Source organism: Pristiophorus japonicus, chromosome 3 (assembly GCF_044704955.1).
Source record: "Pristiophorus japonicus isolate sPriJap1 chromosome 3, sPriJap1.hap1, whole genome shotgun sequence".
Classification (NCBI taxonomy): domain Eukaryota; kingdom Metazoa; phylum Chordata; class Chondrichthyes; family Pristiophoridae; genus Pristiophorus; species Pristiophorus japonicus.
Genome location: NC_091979.1, coordinates 212,026,364 through 212,045,822, shown reverse-complemented (window position 1 = coordinate 212,045,822; position 19,459 = coordinate 212,026,364). Strand labels below are relative to the sequence as shown.

General features: G+C 43.4%; 1 protein-coding gene across 1 annotated transcript in view; it reads right to left on the bottom strand.

Moving 5' to 3' along the window:
• rbm44 (RNA binding motif protein 44) overlaps positions 1 to 19,459 on the bottom strand; it is a 191,738-nt gene that overhangs the window by 121,178 nt on the left and 51,101 nt on the right. The window contains exons 6-7 of the mRNA XM_070876231.1: positions 9,518 to 9,594; positions 212 to 412 (exon numbers count right to left, since the gene is read on the bottom strand). Of these exons, the coding sequence (XP_070732332.1) occupies positions 212 to 412; positions 9,518 to 9,594 (278 nt within the window). The remainder of the gene's footprint in view (positions 1 to 211; positions 413 to 9,517; positions 9,595 to 19,459) is intronic.

The window sequence follows — 19,459 nt, the reverse complement described above, 5'->3', positions numbered from 1 at the left end:
TCTGTTCCCCATGCTACAAATTTTAGAATATAGATTTAGAGCTGTCAATATCAAGGAGAGAGAGATTTATGATCAAAAAGTTGCAAACCTATGGCGTTTCATTTACTTTTAGAAGTGAGCTGCATTAGATGGAAAGCATTGTTAAACCAGACACGATACATACTTACAATGAAAAGTACACAATTCCACATTGTCAGCATTATGCACTTACCCCAGGTTTCTAAAGCCACTCTCCTCGATTGCCATGCTGTAAACTCTCCAACAATGTTGTTGACACATCCAATATTGCATTTTCAAAAGTTGTAACTCTGCCTTTATAGCTCTCTGCTTCATACTACTGCAGCAGTCTGATGAATGATTTCCATCTTCGTTTACAGGCAGGTAAAGAGAACTCTGCTGCTGCAGCTCTGTACTGTAAATATATTGAAATATTTAGAAGCATATTTCATGTCTTCAGGATGCCACCAAGAACTTCATAGCCAATTGATATACTTTTAAAGTGTAATTACTGTTATTATGTAGGGTTTAAACCCATAATTTCCCGTCTCAGAGATCTGAGTGCTACCAACAGAGCCAGAAGGATTTTCACTTCCAAAGCAGTTTTTTCTTCTTCCCACCCTTCTCCAAAACCTTTCCTCATGTAAAATGCATACCAAGAGAATGTAAGCAGCTCAGGAAAATCAAGATGCTGATCGACACACTATTTTCCCTCTTCCTGTGGGAAAATCTCACTTACCCTCATTAGGTGGCTCCTGAAGATGAAACTAAGCTCACAACCTGGATCAAAAAGGTAGGTTGCTTCACTTTGGAGACCTGGGGCTAAACTTTCCACATCACATCGCCCATCGAAGGCTCATCTATCACCCAAAACGGACGTCTATCGCCCATTTTGAGGAAAAAGTAGAAACTGGGCCAGAAATATCGGCGGAAAAATAGGCCCTCAAGTTTCGTCTCACATCGTCGAACTCATCGCCCACACAAGGCCCATCTCAACTTTTGGTACATTGCTGGCACAAGCCGGGGCTGATGTAAGGCCGAAAACATCGCTGAGAAATAGTTGCTTTTCCCGAGCCTCACGGAAGGGAATGGGCACGACAGGTGCCATTTTGAAGATCGGAGGAAAAGGGGGGGGAAGGAAAGACAGCCAAAAGACATGTTAGATGGCTGGGAGTGATTTATGAGTCCTGCATAGATAGATCTGCTCAGATTTTTAAATATTAATAGTATTTCAGTGGATTAGGCATTTTTTAATGGAATACGAGAGTAGTTTATAGATTGAAAATAATTATTGATAGTGATGGGGCCTATGCTTTCCGTGCCATTACTCATAACTGCACACAAGCTGGTTTCTGAAAGGATCAATCTTAGAGGTGGCAGAGAAATGCGGAGACAGAGATAGAGGTGAGCGTACAGCCAACGAAGGTACAAAGAAACGCAATCTTACCTCAACTTCACAGAAAACATGTGTCTAAGGAGGCTACGCTTCCAGATAGAGATCGATGAAATCTGCCAGCTCATCAAGGGGGATCTCCAACCTTCCAGCACCATCAGAACCACACTGTCCATTGCGGTTAAGTTTACTGCTGCCCTAGCCTTCTACTCTTCAGGAACTTTGCAGGCTTCAACTGGCGACATCTGTTAGATCTCTCAGCACGCCACACACTGCTGCATTCGACAGATGACTGAAGCCCTTTACGCTCATAGAATGGACTTTATAAGCTTCCCTTTGACCAGAGAGGCACAGACCGGAAGGGCTTTGGGTTTCTACAGAATAGCACACTTACCCAAGGTGCAGGGAGTAATAGACTGCACGCACATTGCCCTGAAAGCCCCCTTATAGAACACTGAGGTGTTTCGTTAAAGAAAGGGGTTCCACTCCCTAAATGTGCAGTTTGTTGTCGACCACAAGCAAATAATCATGACAGTAAATGCTACATTTCCTGGTAGCATCCATGATGCGCACATTTGACATGAGAGTGCTAATCCTGACCTGTTTGTCAATCAGCCAGAAGGTCACGGTTGGATGCTGGAGGATAAGGGATATGGCCTTGCCAGTTGGCTGATGACCCCTCTGCGTAATCCCGTCACTGAAGCAAAGAAGTGTTACAATGAAAGCCACAAAGCGACAACAACATCGTCGAAAAGACAATTGGAGTCCGAAAGCAGCGCTTCAATTGCCTGGACCATTCTGGTGGCAGCCTACAGTACCACCCTGACTAGATCGCTGAGTTTTGTGGTGTGTTGCATGCTGCATAACCTAGCTATAAGGAGAGGACAAGTAATGCCAGATCGGGCTGCAGGTCCATCTGCAGAAGGAGGAGCCAGCCGGTGAGGAGCAAGAGGCGGAAGAAGAGGCTGGTGAGGACAATCAGCCTGGCGATCTAGCCCCAGTACCGCCCCCACCCCCTCCCCGCGCCGCCGCCGCCCCCCCAGCCCAGTACCCACTGGCATTTAAGCGGCTGCTAAGCTGTTGCTTCAGTAGTTCATTTACAAACGCTTTTCATGACCTTTCAGTGTGGATAGTCACATTTACATTTATAGTTAAGCAAAAGTTGCATTTGCGTAGTTACATTTCTGCCTTGCCTGCAGTGGCCTTGCAGTTTCATTAATGCTTAAGTTACGTAAACTTTTGTAACAGTAATACAATAATACAATGCTCAAGTAATGCAGAACAATTGTTAAAATGATATGCTTAACGTTGCTATAAGAGAAGGCACAACACTTGTTAAACTAAATAAAACATTTTTTTAACAAAATAAGGTATTAAAAGCTCAACACCTTCTCCACCCACGCCCGCCCCCAAACACACCCTCCCCCTACCCAAACAGCAGTTAACGAACAAACTTTTAAACAATTAACAATTTATTAGAAAAACCAACCCACTTCCATACCTGCGGCCACGTTTCCCTCTAGGTCCTTTCCCACCCCATGTTTTAACACCACCCGCCCGTTTTGGTCTACGCAGACCGGGACAAAGCTGGTGTGCAGCTGGCAACGGCAAGACTTCCTGCCATGGTGGAAGTGACGGAGTGGAAGGCGAAGCCTGAGGCTCGACTTCTGAGTCAGGAGGAGCTGTATCCTCCATACTCGCCTGAGTGCTTGGGGTCGCACTCTGAGCTGACACGACACCTTGGGGCCCAGCCAGCAACGCATGCCGAAGGGCATTGATTGCGGCGGTCTGTTCCCGAATCCCCTCCAACGTCTGCCGTGCTAACTCTGTTTGCATGGTAGACCAGTTGGAGAAGTTCGTGTTGAACTGGCTCCAGTTCGTGGAGAACTCATGGAACCCCTGGATCACAACCGTCTCCCTGCACAGGGAAATCAAGCATTCCGTCTGCCCGCCCAAGGTAGGCGATTGCTCATCTCGCTGATCCGACCTCCATGGGGTCGTTGTGTGCAATATTTCACGCCTTGGTGTCAATAGCTGCACACCGCTTGGTCCCAATGCCTCATCGTTCTCAATTTCTTGCCCCCCACCCCCTCCCATCAGAATCTTCCTTGTGCTGGAGCTCCTGATCCTCGTCATCCTCCAGCTCCAGCTCTTGCTCCTCATACTCCATCTCATAATCAGGTGCCTCCTGCTCCACCGATTTTGAAGGTGACGGTGTTGGTGCCGCCTGCATCTCTACCAGTCTATCAGGTTGCCCTTAAAAACACACATGATGACATTTTTACATAGCTCATTAGGACATAACGATGGATATTACCAAGAGACGTTACATATCTGTTATGTATGCAATAAAGGTTCAAACTAAGTACTGTTTAACTAAGCAAGGTACAACCTTGGTTCTGCTTTATTTAGGCCCAAAATGGCTGGATTTTTATACCTGAGCAGCACCATGTGCGTGTTGCTCAGTGGCCTCCAACAATGACGCCATCTGGTGGCTACAAACAGAATGTACATACATGACAATTATCAATACTTTTCACTACCCCAGAAAGCTGTAACTGCTGCAATCCCAGCTTCATATGCCTTGCTTCTTATGCATGCATTAACTGACATGACATCATTAGTACATCATATTTTGCATTTTAATTACAGGACATTAGATCAGTTACATACTTAAGTTATTAATACTGTTTTTAATGCAGTGCGACAAATTACAAACTACTTACGAGATGTATGGCTGGGTTCAGCCAGACCACGGCTTTCACAGCCAACCAGCGCGACCACACGCTCCTCGATGTTGGTCAAAGGCTGCAGCTGAGCAATGCCGCGCCCCCTCCCCGTCTGCCTTTGCTCCACATTATTGATAGATATCTTCTGCAAACGAAAAAAAGAATATGGCATGCCAAGTGTTGTTATTTAATACAATAATAAATGTTCAGTTTGAATTAAATGCAGGAGATTCACTGCGCTATTTAAAATTTGCATGCAAAAGTAAAACATTTAATTTTTAAATTATTTGCAATTTACTGTTAACATGGTTTAACTAAAACATTCAAGATCAACATGCAACACAGGGGATTTATTGCTTTATTAAAAATTTGCATGCATCAGTAAAACATAAAATATAAAATGCAACTTACTCTTGCTATTCCAGCGTTTTCTGCACTGGTCACCACCCCTCGCCTAATGGGATGCCGAGCTCACCACTGCAGCGATCTCCGCCCATATTCTCTTATAAACACGAGGTGGGGGCTTGCCGTGTACACCCATTGTTAAATCGGACCATGTTCACCAGGGCCTCATTGGCCTCGTCATTAAAAGTCCTGTCCCTTTTCCTTTCAGAATCTTCGGTCATTTTGTATTTTATATTAGATAAATATATTAGACAATAATTATTTTCCTTCTCTGCTCAGCAAAAACACAATCTCATACACTGTTGCTACTGTTTTCCTCCTCTCTTGAATCTCCTTTCACTCTCTCTCCAACCCCTCCCTCTGCCTTCTGTGCATGTGTGGTGACCCGACCTCCCGAAACGCGGTAAAACCAGTCGGCCAAAAAAGAAATCTCACCATGCGCACAAGACCGCTGCTAGGGAAGCTTTTTGACTTTCTCTTTCGGTGGGCGAACATGACTTTGCCGAAATGAGATAGCCCATTTCACATTGCCGGGCTAAGGCCGAGTGGAAAATCAAAAAAAAATGGGCCTTGTACCAGCGATCAGCAAGGCTGAGACGTCCCACATCGCTGGAATAAGGCCCATTTTTTGGGGCCTTGGCCACCTAGTGGGAAGTCTAGTCCATAATAATATACGCTGCACATCTTCAGTAAAACTAATTGGGCAGAAGCAATTACAAGAATGCTAACCAATTTATATGAACTACCATATAGACCTAATAAATCTGGCCCTTCCTGCACAATTAGTTACTTCAAATTATCTCCCTCTGTTTATCTTCAACTGCTCAAACTGCACAGTTGAAGAACTAACCTAACAGAAATCCCTATATGTTCTTAGCTGAAGGGTCTGCAAACTAACTACATTCATACAATTTAATCAGATGAAAAGCAGCTTTGCAGTTAACTGTAGTTGGAAGCAGTTTATTCAAATTAATCAGTTAACTCAGCCATATTGTGTGAATGCATAATTTGATGGTCATTAATGTATAATACAATGCTTAATGCCATTTAATATAGAGCAGTATGACTTAACATGCAGTCAATTATGTAACTTATTTCTTTATCGAAACAGCGATGATTATTGAATTGTGAGAATTAATTGGCACTTGGTTGTATGTAATAAGTCCAATGTGGGGGTCGCTGGCAAGGTCAGCATTTATTACCCATCCCTAATTGCCCTCGAGAAAGTGGTGGTAAGCCATCTTGAACCGCTGCAGTCCGTGTGGTGAAGGTTCTCCCACAGTGCTGTTAGGGAGGGAATTCCAGGATTTTGACCCAGTGACAATGAAGGAACGGCAATATATTTCCAAGCCAGGTTGATGTGCAACTTGCAGATGGTGGTGTTCCCATGAAGCCCTCGTTCATCTAGGTGATAGAGGTCACAGGTTTGGGAGGTGCTACATAAGAACATAAGAAATAGGAGCAGGATTAGGCCACCTGGCCCCTCGAGCCTGCTCCACCATTTAATAAGATCATGGCTGATCTGTTCATGGACTCAGCTCCACTTCCCTGCCCACTCCCCATAATCCTTTATTCCCTTATCGCTCAAAAATCTGTCTATCTCCGCCTTAAATATATTCAATGACTCAGCCTTCACAGCTCTCTGGGGCAAAGAATTCCATAGATTTACAACCCTCAGAAGAAATTTCTCCTCATCTCAGTTTAAAATGGGTAGCCCCTTATTCTGAGACCATGCCCCTAGTTTTAGTTTCCCCTATGAGTGGAAATATCCTCTCTGCAGCCACCTGGTCAAGCTCCATTATCTTATACGTTTCAATAAGATCACCTCTCATTCTTCTGAACTCCAATGAGTATAGGCCCAACCTACTCGACCCATCTTCATGAGTCAACCCCCTCATCTCCGGAATCAACCTAGTGAACCTTCTCTGAACAGCCTCCAACACAAGTATATCCTTCCTTAAATACGGAGACCAAAACTGTATGCAGTACTCCAGGCATGGCCTCACCAATACCTTGTACAGTTGTAGCAGGACTTCTCTGCTTTTCTACTCTATCCTTCTTGCAATAAAGACCAACATTCCATTTGCCTTCCTGATTACTTGCTGTACCTGCATACTCACTTTTTGTGTTTCATGCACAAATACCCCCAGGTGCTTCTGTATTGCAGCACTTTGCAATTTTTCTCCATTTAAATTATAATTTGCTTTTTTATTTTTTCTGCCAAAGTGGATAACCTCATATTTTCCCACATTATATTCCATTTGCCAAATTTTTGCCCACTCTTAGCCTGTCTCTATCCCTTTACAGATTTTGTGTGTCTTCCTCATAATTTGCTTTTTCACCCATCTTTGTATCAGCAAATTTGGCAACATTTCACTCGGCCCCTTCATTCAAGTCTTTAATATAGATTGTAAATAGTTGAGGCCCCAGCACCGATCCCTGTGGCACCCCACTAGTTACGGTTTGCCAACCGGAAAATGACCCATTTATCCCTACTCTCTGTTAGTTAGGCCAATCCTCTATCCATGCTCATTGCCCCCAACCCCGTGAACTTTTATCTTGTGCAGTAACCTTTTATGTGGCACCTTATCAAATGTCTTCTGGAAGTCCAAATGCATCACATCCACTGGTTCCCCCTTATCCACCTTGCTCACTACATCCGCAAAGAAAATTTGTCAAGCATGATTTCCCTTTCATAAAACCATGCTGACTCTGCTTAATTGAATTATGCTTTTCCAAATGTCGCGCTACTGCTTCCTTAATAATGGACTCCAGCATTTTCCCAACGACAGATGTTAGGCTAACTGGTCTATAGTTTTCTGCTTTTTGTCTGCCCCTTTTTTTTTTAAATAAAAGGTACACTGCAGCCACTTGCTACCGAAGAAGCCTTGGCAAGTGGCTGCAGAGTACCTTGTAGATGGTAATCATTGCAGCCATGTTGCACCGTTGGTGGAGGGAGTGAATGTGCAAGGTGGTGGATGGGGTGGCGATCAATCAGGCTGCTTTGCTCTGGATGGTGCAGGCTTCTTGATTGTTGGTGCTGCACCCATCCAGGCAGGTGGAGAGTATTCCATCACTCCTGGCTTGTGCCTTATAGGTGGTGGAAAGACTTTGGGGAGTCAGGAGGTGAGTCACTCGCCACAGAATAATTATGATAAATGAAGTTTAATACCGACAAATGCATAATGCGCATACTGGAAGAACGAACAAGCAACATAGGAATATAATGAGGGGAAGAATTAGCACAGTGAGACTTTGAAAGGGATGCTGCAGTGAATTTTCCAGGAAATTGTGGCATGAGTGATGCAGGCCATTACTTACTATATGCCAAAGTCCTGGGACTTTTCTGCCGTGAACCCCACCAAAACAGTGAGAATTCCATTTTATAACTCCGCTCTCCCTTCCCCTCCATAAAATCAATTTTCTGGATTAATACAGCTTTAATCGTTGCTGCCACTTAAGACTGAACCAGAATAGCACTGGTGGCCTTGCAGCATTGATGCCGATTTGTTGCTCTGAGATCACTTTCCATTAAACATAGTTGTCTTTTTACTGAGCTTTGCCCATTTAGTTGATGGAAAAATAATTGGCATTGGAAATCCTAACTGGCTGGAATGTTTCCTGTTGAAAGGAATTTAACTTTTGCTAGCCATTTAATGTTTGTATCTATTCATGGATCTTTGGTTCCTTAAGTGTCAATCAGTAACAAGTGTCAAGACAACTCTTAGAGGCCATGCTGGTGCAGCTGTTCTTAATTTAAAGGCAGCAATATCGGAGAAATTAATTATTGAATAACTATTTCCTACAGAACTTGCATTGATTATTTTATACATTTCTCCTGCAAATCACAGGACATATGTTTTGAAATGAATTTGCCCACCATCATCTAAAAACAATTTCAATTCAGAAGCCTTCGATTAACTCAAGTATCACATGGACTGTCCTTTACACTCAAGGCGTTTATTTCCACAACTTTAGAAAACAAAATAAATAATCTGATTAACTGATTTGTAGTAAATGGGGTTCATAGGTCAAACACATGCTTTTAGGATGGTTAGAAAACATAGAAACATGGTTACCGTGATACCATTCACATGATCAAAATTGGAGTTGGTAGCAAACATTTCTCAATGGTGCAACTTTCAAATCACCACGATCCTCGCTGCGGTATATCCTAATGAGTTTTCGAGCAAATTTTGTCACTAATTCACCACTGGAAGATCGGGTTACTCAACAATCTAATTAATAGCGTTTGAGGCCAACGGCACTGTTCCAGCAAATTCTGGGCTGCTTGTTGCAATACATTGCCAGAATAATGGAGTAAAAATCTAGAATTTATGCTGAACCACAAGATGCACTGGTCAAATCTTACTGGAATACTGTGTACAACTGCACATCAAGTGACATACAAATGTTGGCAAGAACTCAGAAGGTACAAAACTGATGCAAAAGATTCGAGAAACTTGGGGGGGAAATTGCACCCTTCTTTAAGGCCAGTTACCATCTCTAAGAAGCAGTAACGGGGTAGTAAGGCCTTTCCGACCGGAGGCAGGGGGCGGTGCCGATCCATCCGCAATTGCCCCAGGACCGGGGGCACGACGGAAACGCGACTTTCTGCTCCACCCGGCGCTCCGACCCGTTGTCAGCCACCTGCTGACCCCTTTTCCGTCCCGTGGGGGAAATTGCCCCGCGGGAGAGTGATCACCACCGGTCGGTATCCCCGGCAGCCTTGCGAGGCGGGAAGCTGCCAGTGGCTGGGCGGTGCAGCCGCCCTTAAAGGGGATGGCGCACTACCGCAGTCGCCATTTTGTGCTAATGTCGCCCGGCTCCTGAGTCAGCCCGACAATGGTGGGCACTGGATCGGCTGGGCTGCTAATAGGCAGGCCGGCACCCCCTTTTGGATGCCGGGCCGCTAGCCTGGTCAAACCCCTCCCTGGTGACCCATTGGGCTCCACTGAAGCCTCACAGCGTCCCCCCCTTTTAGATTTAATACCTTTTACACTTTTTCTTCAGCTCAAGTTCCCCAAGAACTTTCCTCAATTTGGTTTTGCATTGGTTAGTGCCCAATTCCTGCAAAAAAATAAAAAAGGGCATAGTTAATTACCTTTAGTTATAGTGCGCATTCTTTAAATATGGTCAGGTATTGCTTAACATAGATAAATGCAAGGTGGCGAGATTGAGCAAGGGGAATAAGCAATGGGAATATAAATTGAATGGTGGCATACGACAGGACATAACACAGGGAAGGGATCTGGGGTACTGGTGGATAAGCTCATGAAAACCATTGCAGAGTGTGTGATAGCAGTAAGAATGGCAAACATCGTGGGGTGTATCGCCAAAGGGATGAAACATAGCCCTGGGGTAATGGCAAGCTTGTATGGCCCCACTGCTCTGGCCCTACCTGGAGCACTGTGTACAGTGCCGGTCTAGACTAGACTGGGAACATCCTGCTTTGAAAGAGGGGGATAGAGGCAGGTGACAAATTGATAACTGAGATAAAGGACCTAAGCTATGAGGAGAGACTAAGGAAGTAGGAAATGATTGCACAGGAGAAGAGGATGTTTGAGAGATCTCATCAAGGGCTGCAGATAAACTGAGCACTTTAAAAAAAATATATAAGCAGACAGACAATCTGTAACCAGGGAGCATGGTCTCAAGAGGCAAGCAGTCAATTCCATTTGAGCTGTGAGTAGAGGACAGGAATATTAACTTGTATCTTGTTAAATGCTTACTAGTTTAAGAGGATTTCTCTCTCCCAAGAGTAGTAGAGACAGCCTGCTTCTGTGCCATAAATTTCTATGATTCTATGTGGAATAGACTCCCAGATAAAACAGTTAATGTTGCACCAAGTAACACCTTAAAATCAGACAAATGTCTAGTTAGACTGGGACTACCTGGTTATGTGAACAATTGCAGAGATCATGGAAATTTGCTATGGGAGCCGAAGCTGAATAACTTCTGAAAAGACCAAACAGATACCGCGTTCTGATGAAAGGCCATCGACCAGAAACCTTAACTCTTTCTCTCTCCACAGATGTATCCTCACCTGAGTATTTACACCATTTTCTGTTTTTATTTGCGGAAATACAATTGATTTGCCAGGGAGGAGCAGCAGAAACTACCTTGTCCAGGGGATTGAGGTAGGTCTAAGAATGGATTGTCCAGTCTGTGGAAGGAACAGGCTTGATGGACCAAATGGTCTCTCTCATTCTGTATTCGGCCAGCAGCCATTGATAACAATGGAACCCCTGGGGACGTTTAACATCATGTGATTCAATTGAACATTATCTGACAATCAGTACCAGGAAGACCCAGAACAGAAGGCAAGGTTTAATGGAATGAGGGAAGAACTGAACTAATACTGAAAGGCAACAGGGAAGGGAAAACAATTTAATTTTGAAACTATAACATTGAAAATGCAAGAAAAAATATATGACCAAGAAAAATAAATGTAAACTAAGCAAGCATAGATGAACAGGAAAAGTAAAGTAGCAATTAAAAATAAGCCAAGAAGGAAAGGAGGGCTAATCACAGGGGAAATACAGTAAAATGATAGAACCGCTTCAAAAGGAATATTAGATGTGGTAAGAGGATCAGAGAGATATATATAGCTAAAGTTAAGATACAACATTAGAAAGTTCCTCCAATGTCACAAGTGATTAAGAGATGAAGTTAGGATTCTAAAAAGGTAGAAGCGATGGTAAAATTAAAGATAAAATAGTCAAGTATTTCCTAGCAGCATTCACCAGAGGGTATTACAAACTTCCTTATTTCTGCAAAGCCCAATATCCCAGACGATATCCAAGCCAGCATTGCAGAGCTACCCACCTTTCTCCAGCACATTCCCCAGCCACAGGAGCCTTTGCCAGATTTTCCATGCTTCCCTCTCCCGCTGCTATTCTGCTGCAACCATTAACATTTCCTCTGGAACCATCTTTTGTTCATTTACTTGTCTCATTATCACATCCTTTCGCCTTGCATGATCATACTTTGTTATTTAATCACATCTGCCCTCCCCCTAACTTTTCATCAGAACTGGAAGATTTCATCAATCTGAAACATTAACTCTGTTTCTCTCTCCACAGATGCTGCCTGACCTGCTGAGTATTTTCCAACAGTCTCTGTTTTTATTGCAGAGCTACAATATAAGTTAGGAGAACTTAAGAGAAATAAATTCCCTTGTTCAGACAGCATATATCCCAAGTGTTTGAAAGGTGGGGCACTGGTTACCATGAATTTATTTCTAAGAACTAGGGAGGTTCCACAGGACAAAGTAATTGTAGTGGCCGGAAAAGTTCCAGAAGGGCATAAGAACTGTTAGGATAACTGGTCATTTATGCAGCATCCCACAAAGTTAGCACTCTCAAATGAGCTATCGCTGCTTCAAGAGGTATTTTAGACTGCTTTCACACAGTACAGAGAGGTGCCTGGGAGCAGGTTTCTCGCCCTCAAAGTTTGTGTGGCACGATCTGGCAGACAAAGGGCAGAAAAATATAAATACCAAGTCGAGAAGAATATGCTTCAAATAAAATAACTACGTCTAAATTGTGAACACTTTTTCTTCATAATATCCCACAATCTATGGGTGGTTGCACCTCAAGAAATGCCTCCTGAAAGTGAAAGATCCAGTTTACCGAGCAATGAACATGAAATAAAACTGTCATGTTGAACAGGTCTTTCCTGGTAGTATCATCAAGGAAATGTTTGTTAAGATAGATTTTGAATTATTCTATTTGGCCAATTAACCATAGCTGGCTCTGCTGCAGAGGAGGGCAGGATAAAGAGTGGGAGAGCGATAGCGATAGGGGATTCAATTGTAAGGGGAATAGATAAGCGTTTCTGCAGCCGCAACAGAGACTCCAGGATGGTATGTTGCCTCCCTGGTGCAAGGGTCAAGGATGTCTCGGAGCGGGTGCAGGACGTTCTGAAAAGGGAGGGTGAACAGCCAGTTGTCATGGTGCACATAGGTACCAATATAGGTAAAAAACAGGATGAGGTCCTACGAGACGAATTTAAGGAGCTAGGAGCTAAATTAAAAAGAAGGACCTCAAAAGTCGTAATCTCAGGATTGCTACCAGTGCCACGTGCTAGTCAGAGTAGGAATCGCAGGATAGCGCAGATGAATACGTGGCTTGAGCAGTGGTGCAGCAGGGAGGGATTCAAATTCCTGGGGCATTGGAACTGGTTCTGGGGAAGGTAGGACCAGTACAAACCAGACGGTCTGCACCTAGGCAGGACCGGAACCAATGTCCTAGGAGGAGTGTTTGCTAGCGCTGTTGGGGAGGAGTTAAACTAATATGGCAGGGGAACGGGAACCAATGCAGGGAGACAGAGGGAAACAAAATGGAGACCGAAGCAAAAGACAGAAAGGAGATGAGTAAAAGTGGAGGGCAGAGAAACCCAAGGCAAACAACTTAAAGGGCCACTTTGCAACAAAATTCTAAAGGGTCAAAGTGTGTTAAAAAGGCAAGCCTGAAGGCTCTGTGCCTCAATGCAAGGAGTATTCGGAATAAGGTGGACGAATTAACTGTGCAAATAGCAGTTAACGGATACGATGTGGTTGGCATCACGGAGACATGGCTCCAGGGTGACCAAAGCTGGGAACTCAACATCCAAGGGTATTCAACATTTAGGAAGAATAGACAGAAATGAAAAGGAGGTGGGGTGGCGTTGCTGGTTAAAGAGGAAATTAATGCAATTGTAAGGAAAGACATTAGCTTGGATGATGTGGAATCGGTATGGGTGGAGCTACAGAATACCAAAGAGCAGAAAACGCTCGTGGGAGTTGTGTACAGACCTCCAAACAGTAGTAGTGATGTTGGGGAGGGCATCAAACAGGAAATTAGAGGTGCATGCAATAAAGGTGCAGCAGTTATCATGGGTGACTTTAATATGCATATAGATTGGACTAACCAAACTGGAAACAATACAGTGGAGGAGGATTTCCTGGAGTGCATAAGGGATGGTTTTCTAGACCAATATGTCGAGGAACCAACTCGGGGGGAGGCCATCTTAGACTGGGTGTTGTGTAATGAGAGAGGATTAATTAGCAATCTCATTGTGCGAGGCCCCTTGGGGAAGAGTGACCATAATATGGTGGAATTCTGCATTAGGATGGAGAATGAAACAGTTAATTCAGAGACCATGGTCCAGAAGTTAAAGAAGGGTAACTTTGAAGGTATGAGCGTGAATTGGCTAGGATAGATTGGCGAATGATACTTAAGGGGTTGACAGTGGATGGGCAATGGCAGACATTTAGAGACCGCATGGGTGCACTACAACAATTGTACATCCCTGTCTGGCGTAAAAATAAAAAAGGGAAGGTGGCTCAACCGTGGCTATCAAGGGAAATCAGGGATAGTATTAAAGCCAAGGAAGTGGCATACAAATTGGCCAGAAATAGCAGCGAACCTGGGGACTAAGAAATTTAGAACTCAGCAGAGGAGGACAAAGGGTTTGATATGGGCAGGGAAAATAGAGTACGAGAGGAAGCTTGCAGGGAACATTAAAATGGACTGGAAAAACTTCTATAGATATGTAAAGAGAAAAAGGTTAGTAAAGACAAACGTAGGTCCCCCGGAATCAGAATCAGGGGAAGTCATAACTGGGAACAAAGAAATGGCAGACCAATTGAACAAGTATTTTGGTTCGGTATTCACTAAGGAGGACACAAACTACCTTCCAGATATAAAAGGGGTCAGAGTGTCTAGTAAGGAGGAGGAACTGAGGGAAATCCTTATTAGTCGGGAAATTGTGTTGGGGAAATTGATGGGATTGAAGGCCGATAAATCCCCAGGGCCTGATGGTCTGCATCCCAGAGTACTTAAGGAGGTGGCCTTGGAAATAGCGGATGCATTGACAGTCATTTTCCAACATTCCATAGACTCTGGATCAGTTCCTATGGAGTGGAGGGTAGCCCATGTAACCCCACTTTTAAAAAAAGGAGGGAGAGAGAAAACAGGGAATTATAGACCGGTCAGCCGGACATCAGTAATGGGTAAAATGATGGAATCAATTATTAAGGATGTCATAGCAGCGCATTTGGAAAGAGGTGACATGATAAGTCCAAGTCAGCATGGATTTGTGAAAGGGAAATCATGCTTGACAAATCTTCTGGAATTTTATGAGGATGTTTCCAGTAGAGTGGACAAGAGAGAACCAGTTGATGTGGTGTATTTGGACTTTCAGAAGGCTTTCGACAAGGTCCCACACAAGAGATTAATGTGCAAAGTTAAAGCACATGGGATTGGGGGTAGTGTGCTGACGTGGATTGAGAACTGGTTGGCAGACGGGAAGCAAAGAGTAGGAGTAAATGAGTACTTTTCAGAATGGCAGGCAGTGACTAGTGGGGTACCGCAAGGTTCCGTGCTGGGGCCCCAGCTGTTTACATTGTACATTAATGATTTAGACGAGGGGATTAAATGTAGTATCTCCAAGTTTGCAGATGACACTAAGTTGGGTGGCAGTGTGAGCTGCGAGGAGGATGCTATGAGGCTGCAGAGTGACTTGGATAGGTTAGGTGAGTGGGCAAATGCATGGCAGATGAAGTATAATGTGGATAAATGTGAGGTTATCCACTTTGGTGGTAAAAACAGAGAGACAGACTATTATCTGAATGGTGACAGATTAGGAAAAGGGGAAGCACAAAGAGACCTGGGTGTCATGGTACATCAGTCATTGAAGATTGGCATGCAGGTACAGCAGGCAGTTAAGAAAGCAAATGGCATGTTGGCCTTCATAGCGAGGAGATTTGAGTACAGGGGCAGGGAGGTGTTACTATAGTTGTACAGGGCCTTGGTGAGGCCACACCTGGAGTATTGTGTACGGTTTTGGTCTCCTAACTTGAGGAAGGACATTCTTGCTATTGAGGGAATGCAGCGAAGGTTCACCAGACTGATTCCCGGGATGGCGGGACTGACCTATCAAGAAAGACTGGATCAACTGGGCTTGTATTCACTGGAGTTCAGAAGAATGAGAAGGGACCTCATAGAAACGTTTAAAATTCTGACGGGTGTAGACAGGTTAGATGCAGGAAGAATGTTCCCAATGTTGGGGAAGTCCAGAACCAGGGGTCACAGTCTAAGGATAAGGGGTAAGCCATTTAGGACCGAGATGAGGAGAAACCTCTTCACCCAGAGAGTGGTGAACCTGTGGAATTCTCTACCACAGAAAGTTGTTGAGGCCAATTCACTAAATATATTCAAAAAGGAGTTAGATGTAGTCCTTACTACTAGGGGGATCAAGGGGTATGGCGAGAAAGCAGGAATGGGGTACTGAAGTTGCATGTTCAGCCATGAACTCATTGAATGACGGTGCAGACTCGAAGGGCCGAATGCACCTATTTTCTATGTTTCTATGTTTCTAACAAGCATGAACCCAAATAACAAGTAACCCAGAAGAGTGCAAAAACTCTTCATTCTGGAAAATCAGACTCCATTCCCATCTTGTTCTGTACCACTTCCCACCACCTCAGATTTTGAGCACTTCTGCCATTAACTCGTCATTTCCTGACTAACTGGTCCAGACAAATTACCCCAAAGCTCTGGTCCATTACACACCAGACACTGTGGATTCAATGATAATTAAGGTAAGCTGCTCAACTCAGGGGGAACATTTTGGATGAGGGCAGTAGTAGCGCAACCATCTGTATTATTCCACTGGGATTTGCCAATGTAAAATCCACATACCACTGTCTGGTGCAAAGTAGAACACCTGGGGAGTACCAGCAGCAGAGATTACAGGAATGGTTAATTAATAACCTTGTAGTAAAGGGGCCTTTAGGGAAGAGTGACCATAATATGATAGAATTTTATATTAAGTTTGAAAGTGATTTAGTTAAATCCGAAACTCAGTCTTAAATCTAAACAAAGCAAACTACGTAGGTATTGAGGGGCGAGTTGGCCAAGGTAGATTGGGAAACTACATTAAAAGGTATGATGGTAGACAAGCAATGGCTAGCATTTAAAGAATATGTAATTTACAACAAGCATACATTTCTTTAAGGCACTAAAACCCCACAGGAAAAGTGGTCCAACCATGGCTAACAAGAGAAGTTAAAGATAGTTTTGGATCAAAGGGAGAGGTTTATAATGTTGCCAAAAAAGAGCAGTAAGCCCGAGGATTGGGAGGATTTTAGAATTCAGCAAAAGAAGGGAAAATAGAATATGAAAGTAAACTGGCGAGAGACATAAAAACAAATGGTAAAGCTTCTACAGCTATGTAAAAAGGAAAAGATTAGCAAAAGTAAATGTGGGTCCTTTACAGGCTGAAGACAGGAGAAATGTTAATGGGGAATAAAGAAATGGCAGAGAAATTAATTAAATACTTGATGTTTGTCTTCATGGAAGAAGACACAAAAAGCCTCCCGGAAATAATGGAAAACCAAGAGTCGAGCAAGAATGAGGAACTGAAAGAAATTACTATTAGCAAAAAAAGTAGTACTGGAGAAATTAATGGGACTGAAAGCCGATAAATCCCCTGGACCTGATGGCCGACATCCTAGGATTTTGAAAGAGGTGGCTATAGAGATAGTGGATGCATTGGTTGTCATCTTCCAAAACTTCATAGATTCTAAAACGGTTCCCACAGATTGGAAGGTAGCTAATGTAACCCGCTATTTAAGAAAGGAGAGAGAGAGAAAACAGAGACCTGTTAGCCTGACATCAGTCATAGGGAAAATGCCAGAATCTATTATTAAGGACGTGGTAACAGGGCACTTAGAAAATAATAATAGGATTGGGCCGGGTCAACGAGGATTTATGCAAGGGAAAGAGTTTTTTGAGGTTGTAACTAGTAGAATAGATAAGGAGAACCAGTGAATGTGGTGTATTTGGATTTTCAGAAGGCATTGATAAGGTGCCACACAAGACATTATAATAAAGTTAGGGCTCATGGGATTGGGGGTAATATACTAGCATAGATTGAGGACTGGTTAACAGACAGAAAACAGAGTGTAGGAATAAACAGATCATTTTCGAGTTGGCAAGCTGTAACTACTAGAGTGCCGCAAGGATCGGTGCTCGAGCGCCAGCTATTCACAATCTATATCAATGATTTGGATCAGGGGACCAAACGTAATATACAAGAACATAAGAAATAGGAGGTGTCGGCCATTTGGCCCCTCAAGCCTGCTCCGTCATTTATTAAGATCATGGCTGATCTGATCTTGGGCTCAGCTCCACTTACTTCCCTGCCCGCTCCCCATAATCCTTAATCGCTCAAAAATCTGACTATCTCCACCTTAAATATATTCAATGACCCAACCTTCCACAGCTCTCTGAGGCAGAGAGTTCCACAGATTTACAACCCTCTGAGAAGAAATTCCTCCTCATCCCCGTTCTAAATGGGCGGCTCCTTATTCTGAAATGATGCCCCCTAGTTCTAGATTCCCCCACGAGGGGAAACATCCTCACAGCATTTACCTTGTCGAGCCCCCTCAGTATCTTGTATGTTTCTATAAAATCACCTCTCATTCTTCTAAACTCCAACGGATATAGGCCCAACTTGCTCAACCTCTTTTCGTAAGTCAATCCCTTCATCTCTGGAATCAATCTAGTCAACCTTCTCTGAGCTACCTCCAATGCAAGCATATCCCTCCTTAAATAAGGAAACCAAAACTGTACGCAGTACTCCAGGTGTGGCCTCACCAATACCTTGTACAGTTGTAGCAAGACTTTTCTGCTTCTATACACCATCCTCCTTGCAATAAAGGCCAACATTCTATTTGTCTTCCTGATTACTTGCATGCTAACTTTTTGTGTTTCATGTGCAAGGACCCCCAGGTCCCTCTGTATTGCAGCATTTTGCAATTTTTCTCCATTTAAATTAGAATTTGCTTTTCTATTTTTTCCTGCCAAAGTGGATAACTCACACTTTCCCACATTATAGTCCATCTGCCAAATGTTTGCCACTCAGCCTGTCTTATCCCTTTACAGATTTGTTGTGTCCTCCTCACAACTTGCTTTCCCACCAAACTTTGAATCAGCAAACTTGGCCACATTACACTCAGTCGCTTCATCCAAGTCATTAATATAGATTGTAAATAGTTGAAGCACCAGCACCGATCCCTGTGGCACCCCACTAGTTACCGTTTGCCAACCGGAAAATGACCCATTTATCCCAACTCTGTTTTCTGTTAGTTGGCCAATCCGCTATCTATATTACCCCCAACCCCGTGAGCTCTTATCTTGTGCAGTAATCTTTTATATGGTACCTTATCAAATGCCTTCTGGAAATCCAAATACACTCCATCCATTGGTTTCCCTTATCCACCCTCCTCAAAAGAACTCCAGCAAATTTGTCAAACATGATTTCCCTTTCATAAAACCATGCTTATTCTGCTGGATTGTGCTTTTCCAAATGTCCTGCTACTACTTCCTTAATAATGGACTCTAGCATTTTCCCAACAAATGTTAGGCTAACTGGTCTATAGTTTCCTGCTTTCTGTCTGCCTCCTTTTTTAAATAGGGTATTACATTTGCAGTTTTCCAATCTGCTGGAACCTCCCAGAATCCAGGGAATTTTGGTAGATTACAATCAATGCATCCACTATCTGTGCAGCCACTTCTTTTAAGACCATAGGATGGAGGCCATCAGGTCCAGGGGACTTGTCCATCTTTAGTCCCATTATTTTACCAAGAACTACTTCTTTAGTGCTAGTGAATTTATTAAGTTCCTCCCTCCCTATAGCCCCTTGATTATCTATCTACGTGAAGATCGATACAAAATATTTTTTCAAAGTCTCTACCAGTTCCCTGTTTCCCATTATTAATTCCCCAGTCTCATCCTCTAAGGGATGAACGTTTACTTTAGCTACTCTCTTCCTTTTTATATACCTGTAGAAGCTCTTGCTATATGTTTATATTTCTTGCTAGTTTACTCAAAATCTATCCTCCCTCTCTATTAATTTTTTTAGTAGTCCTTTGTTGGTTTTTAA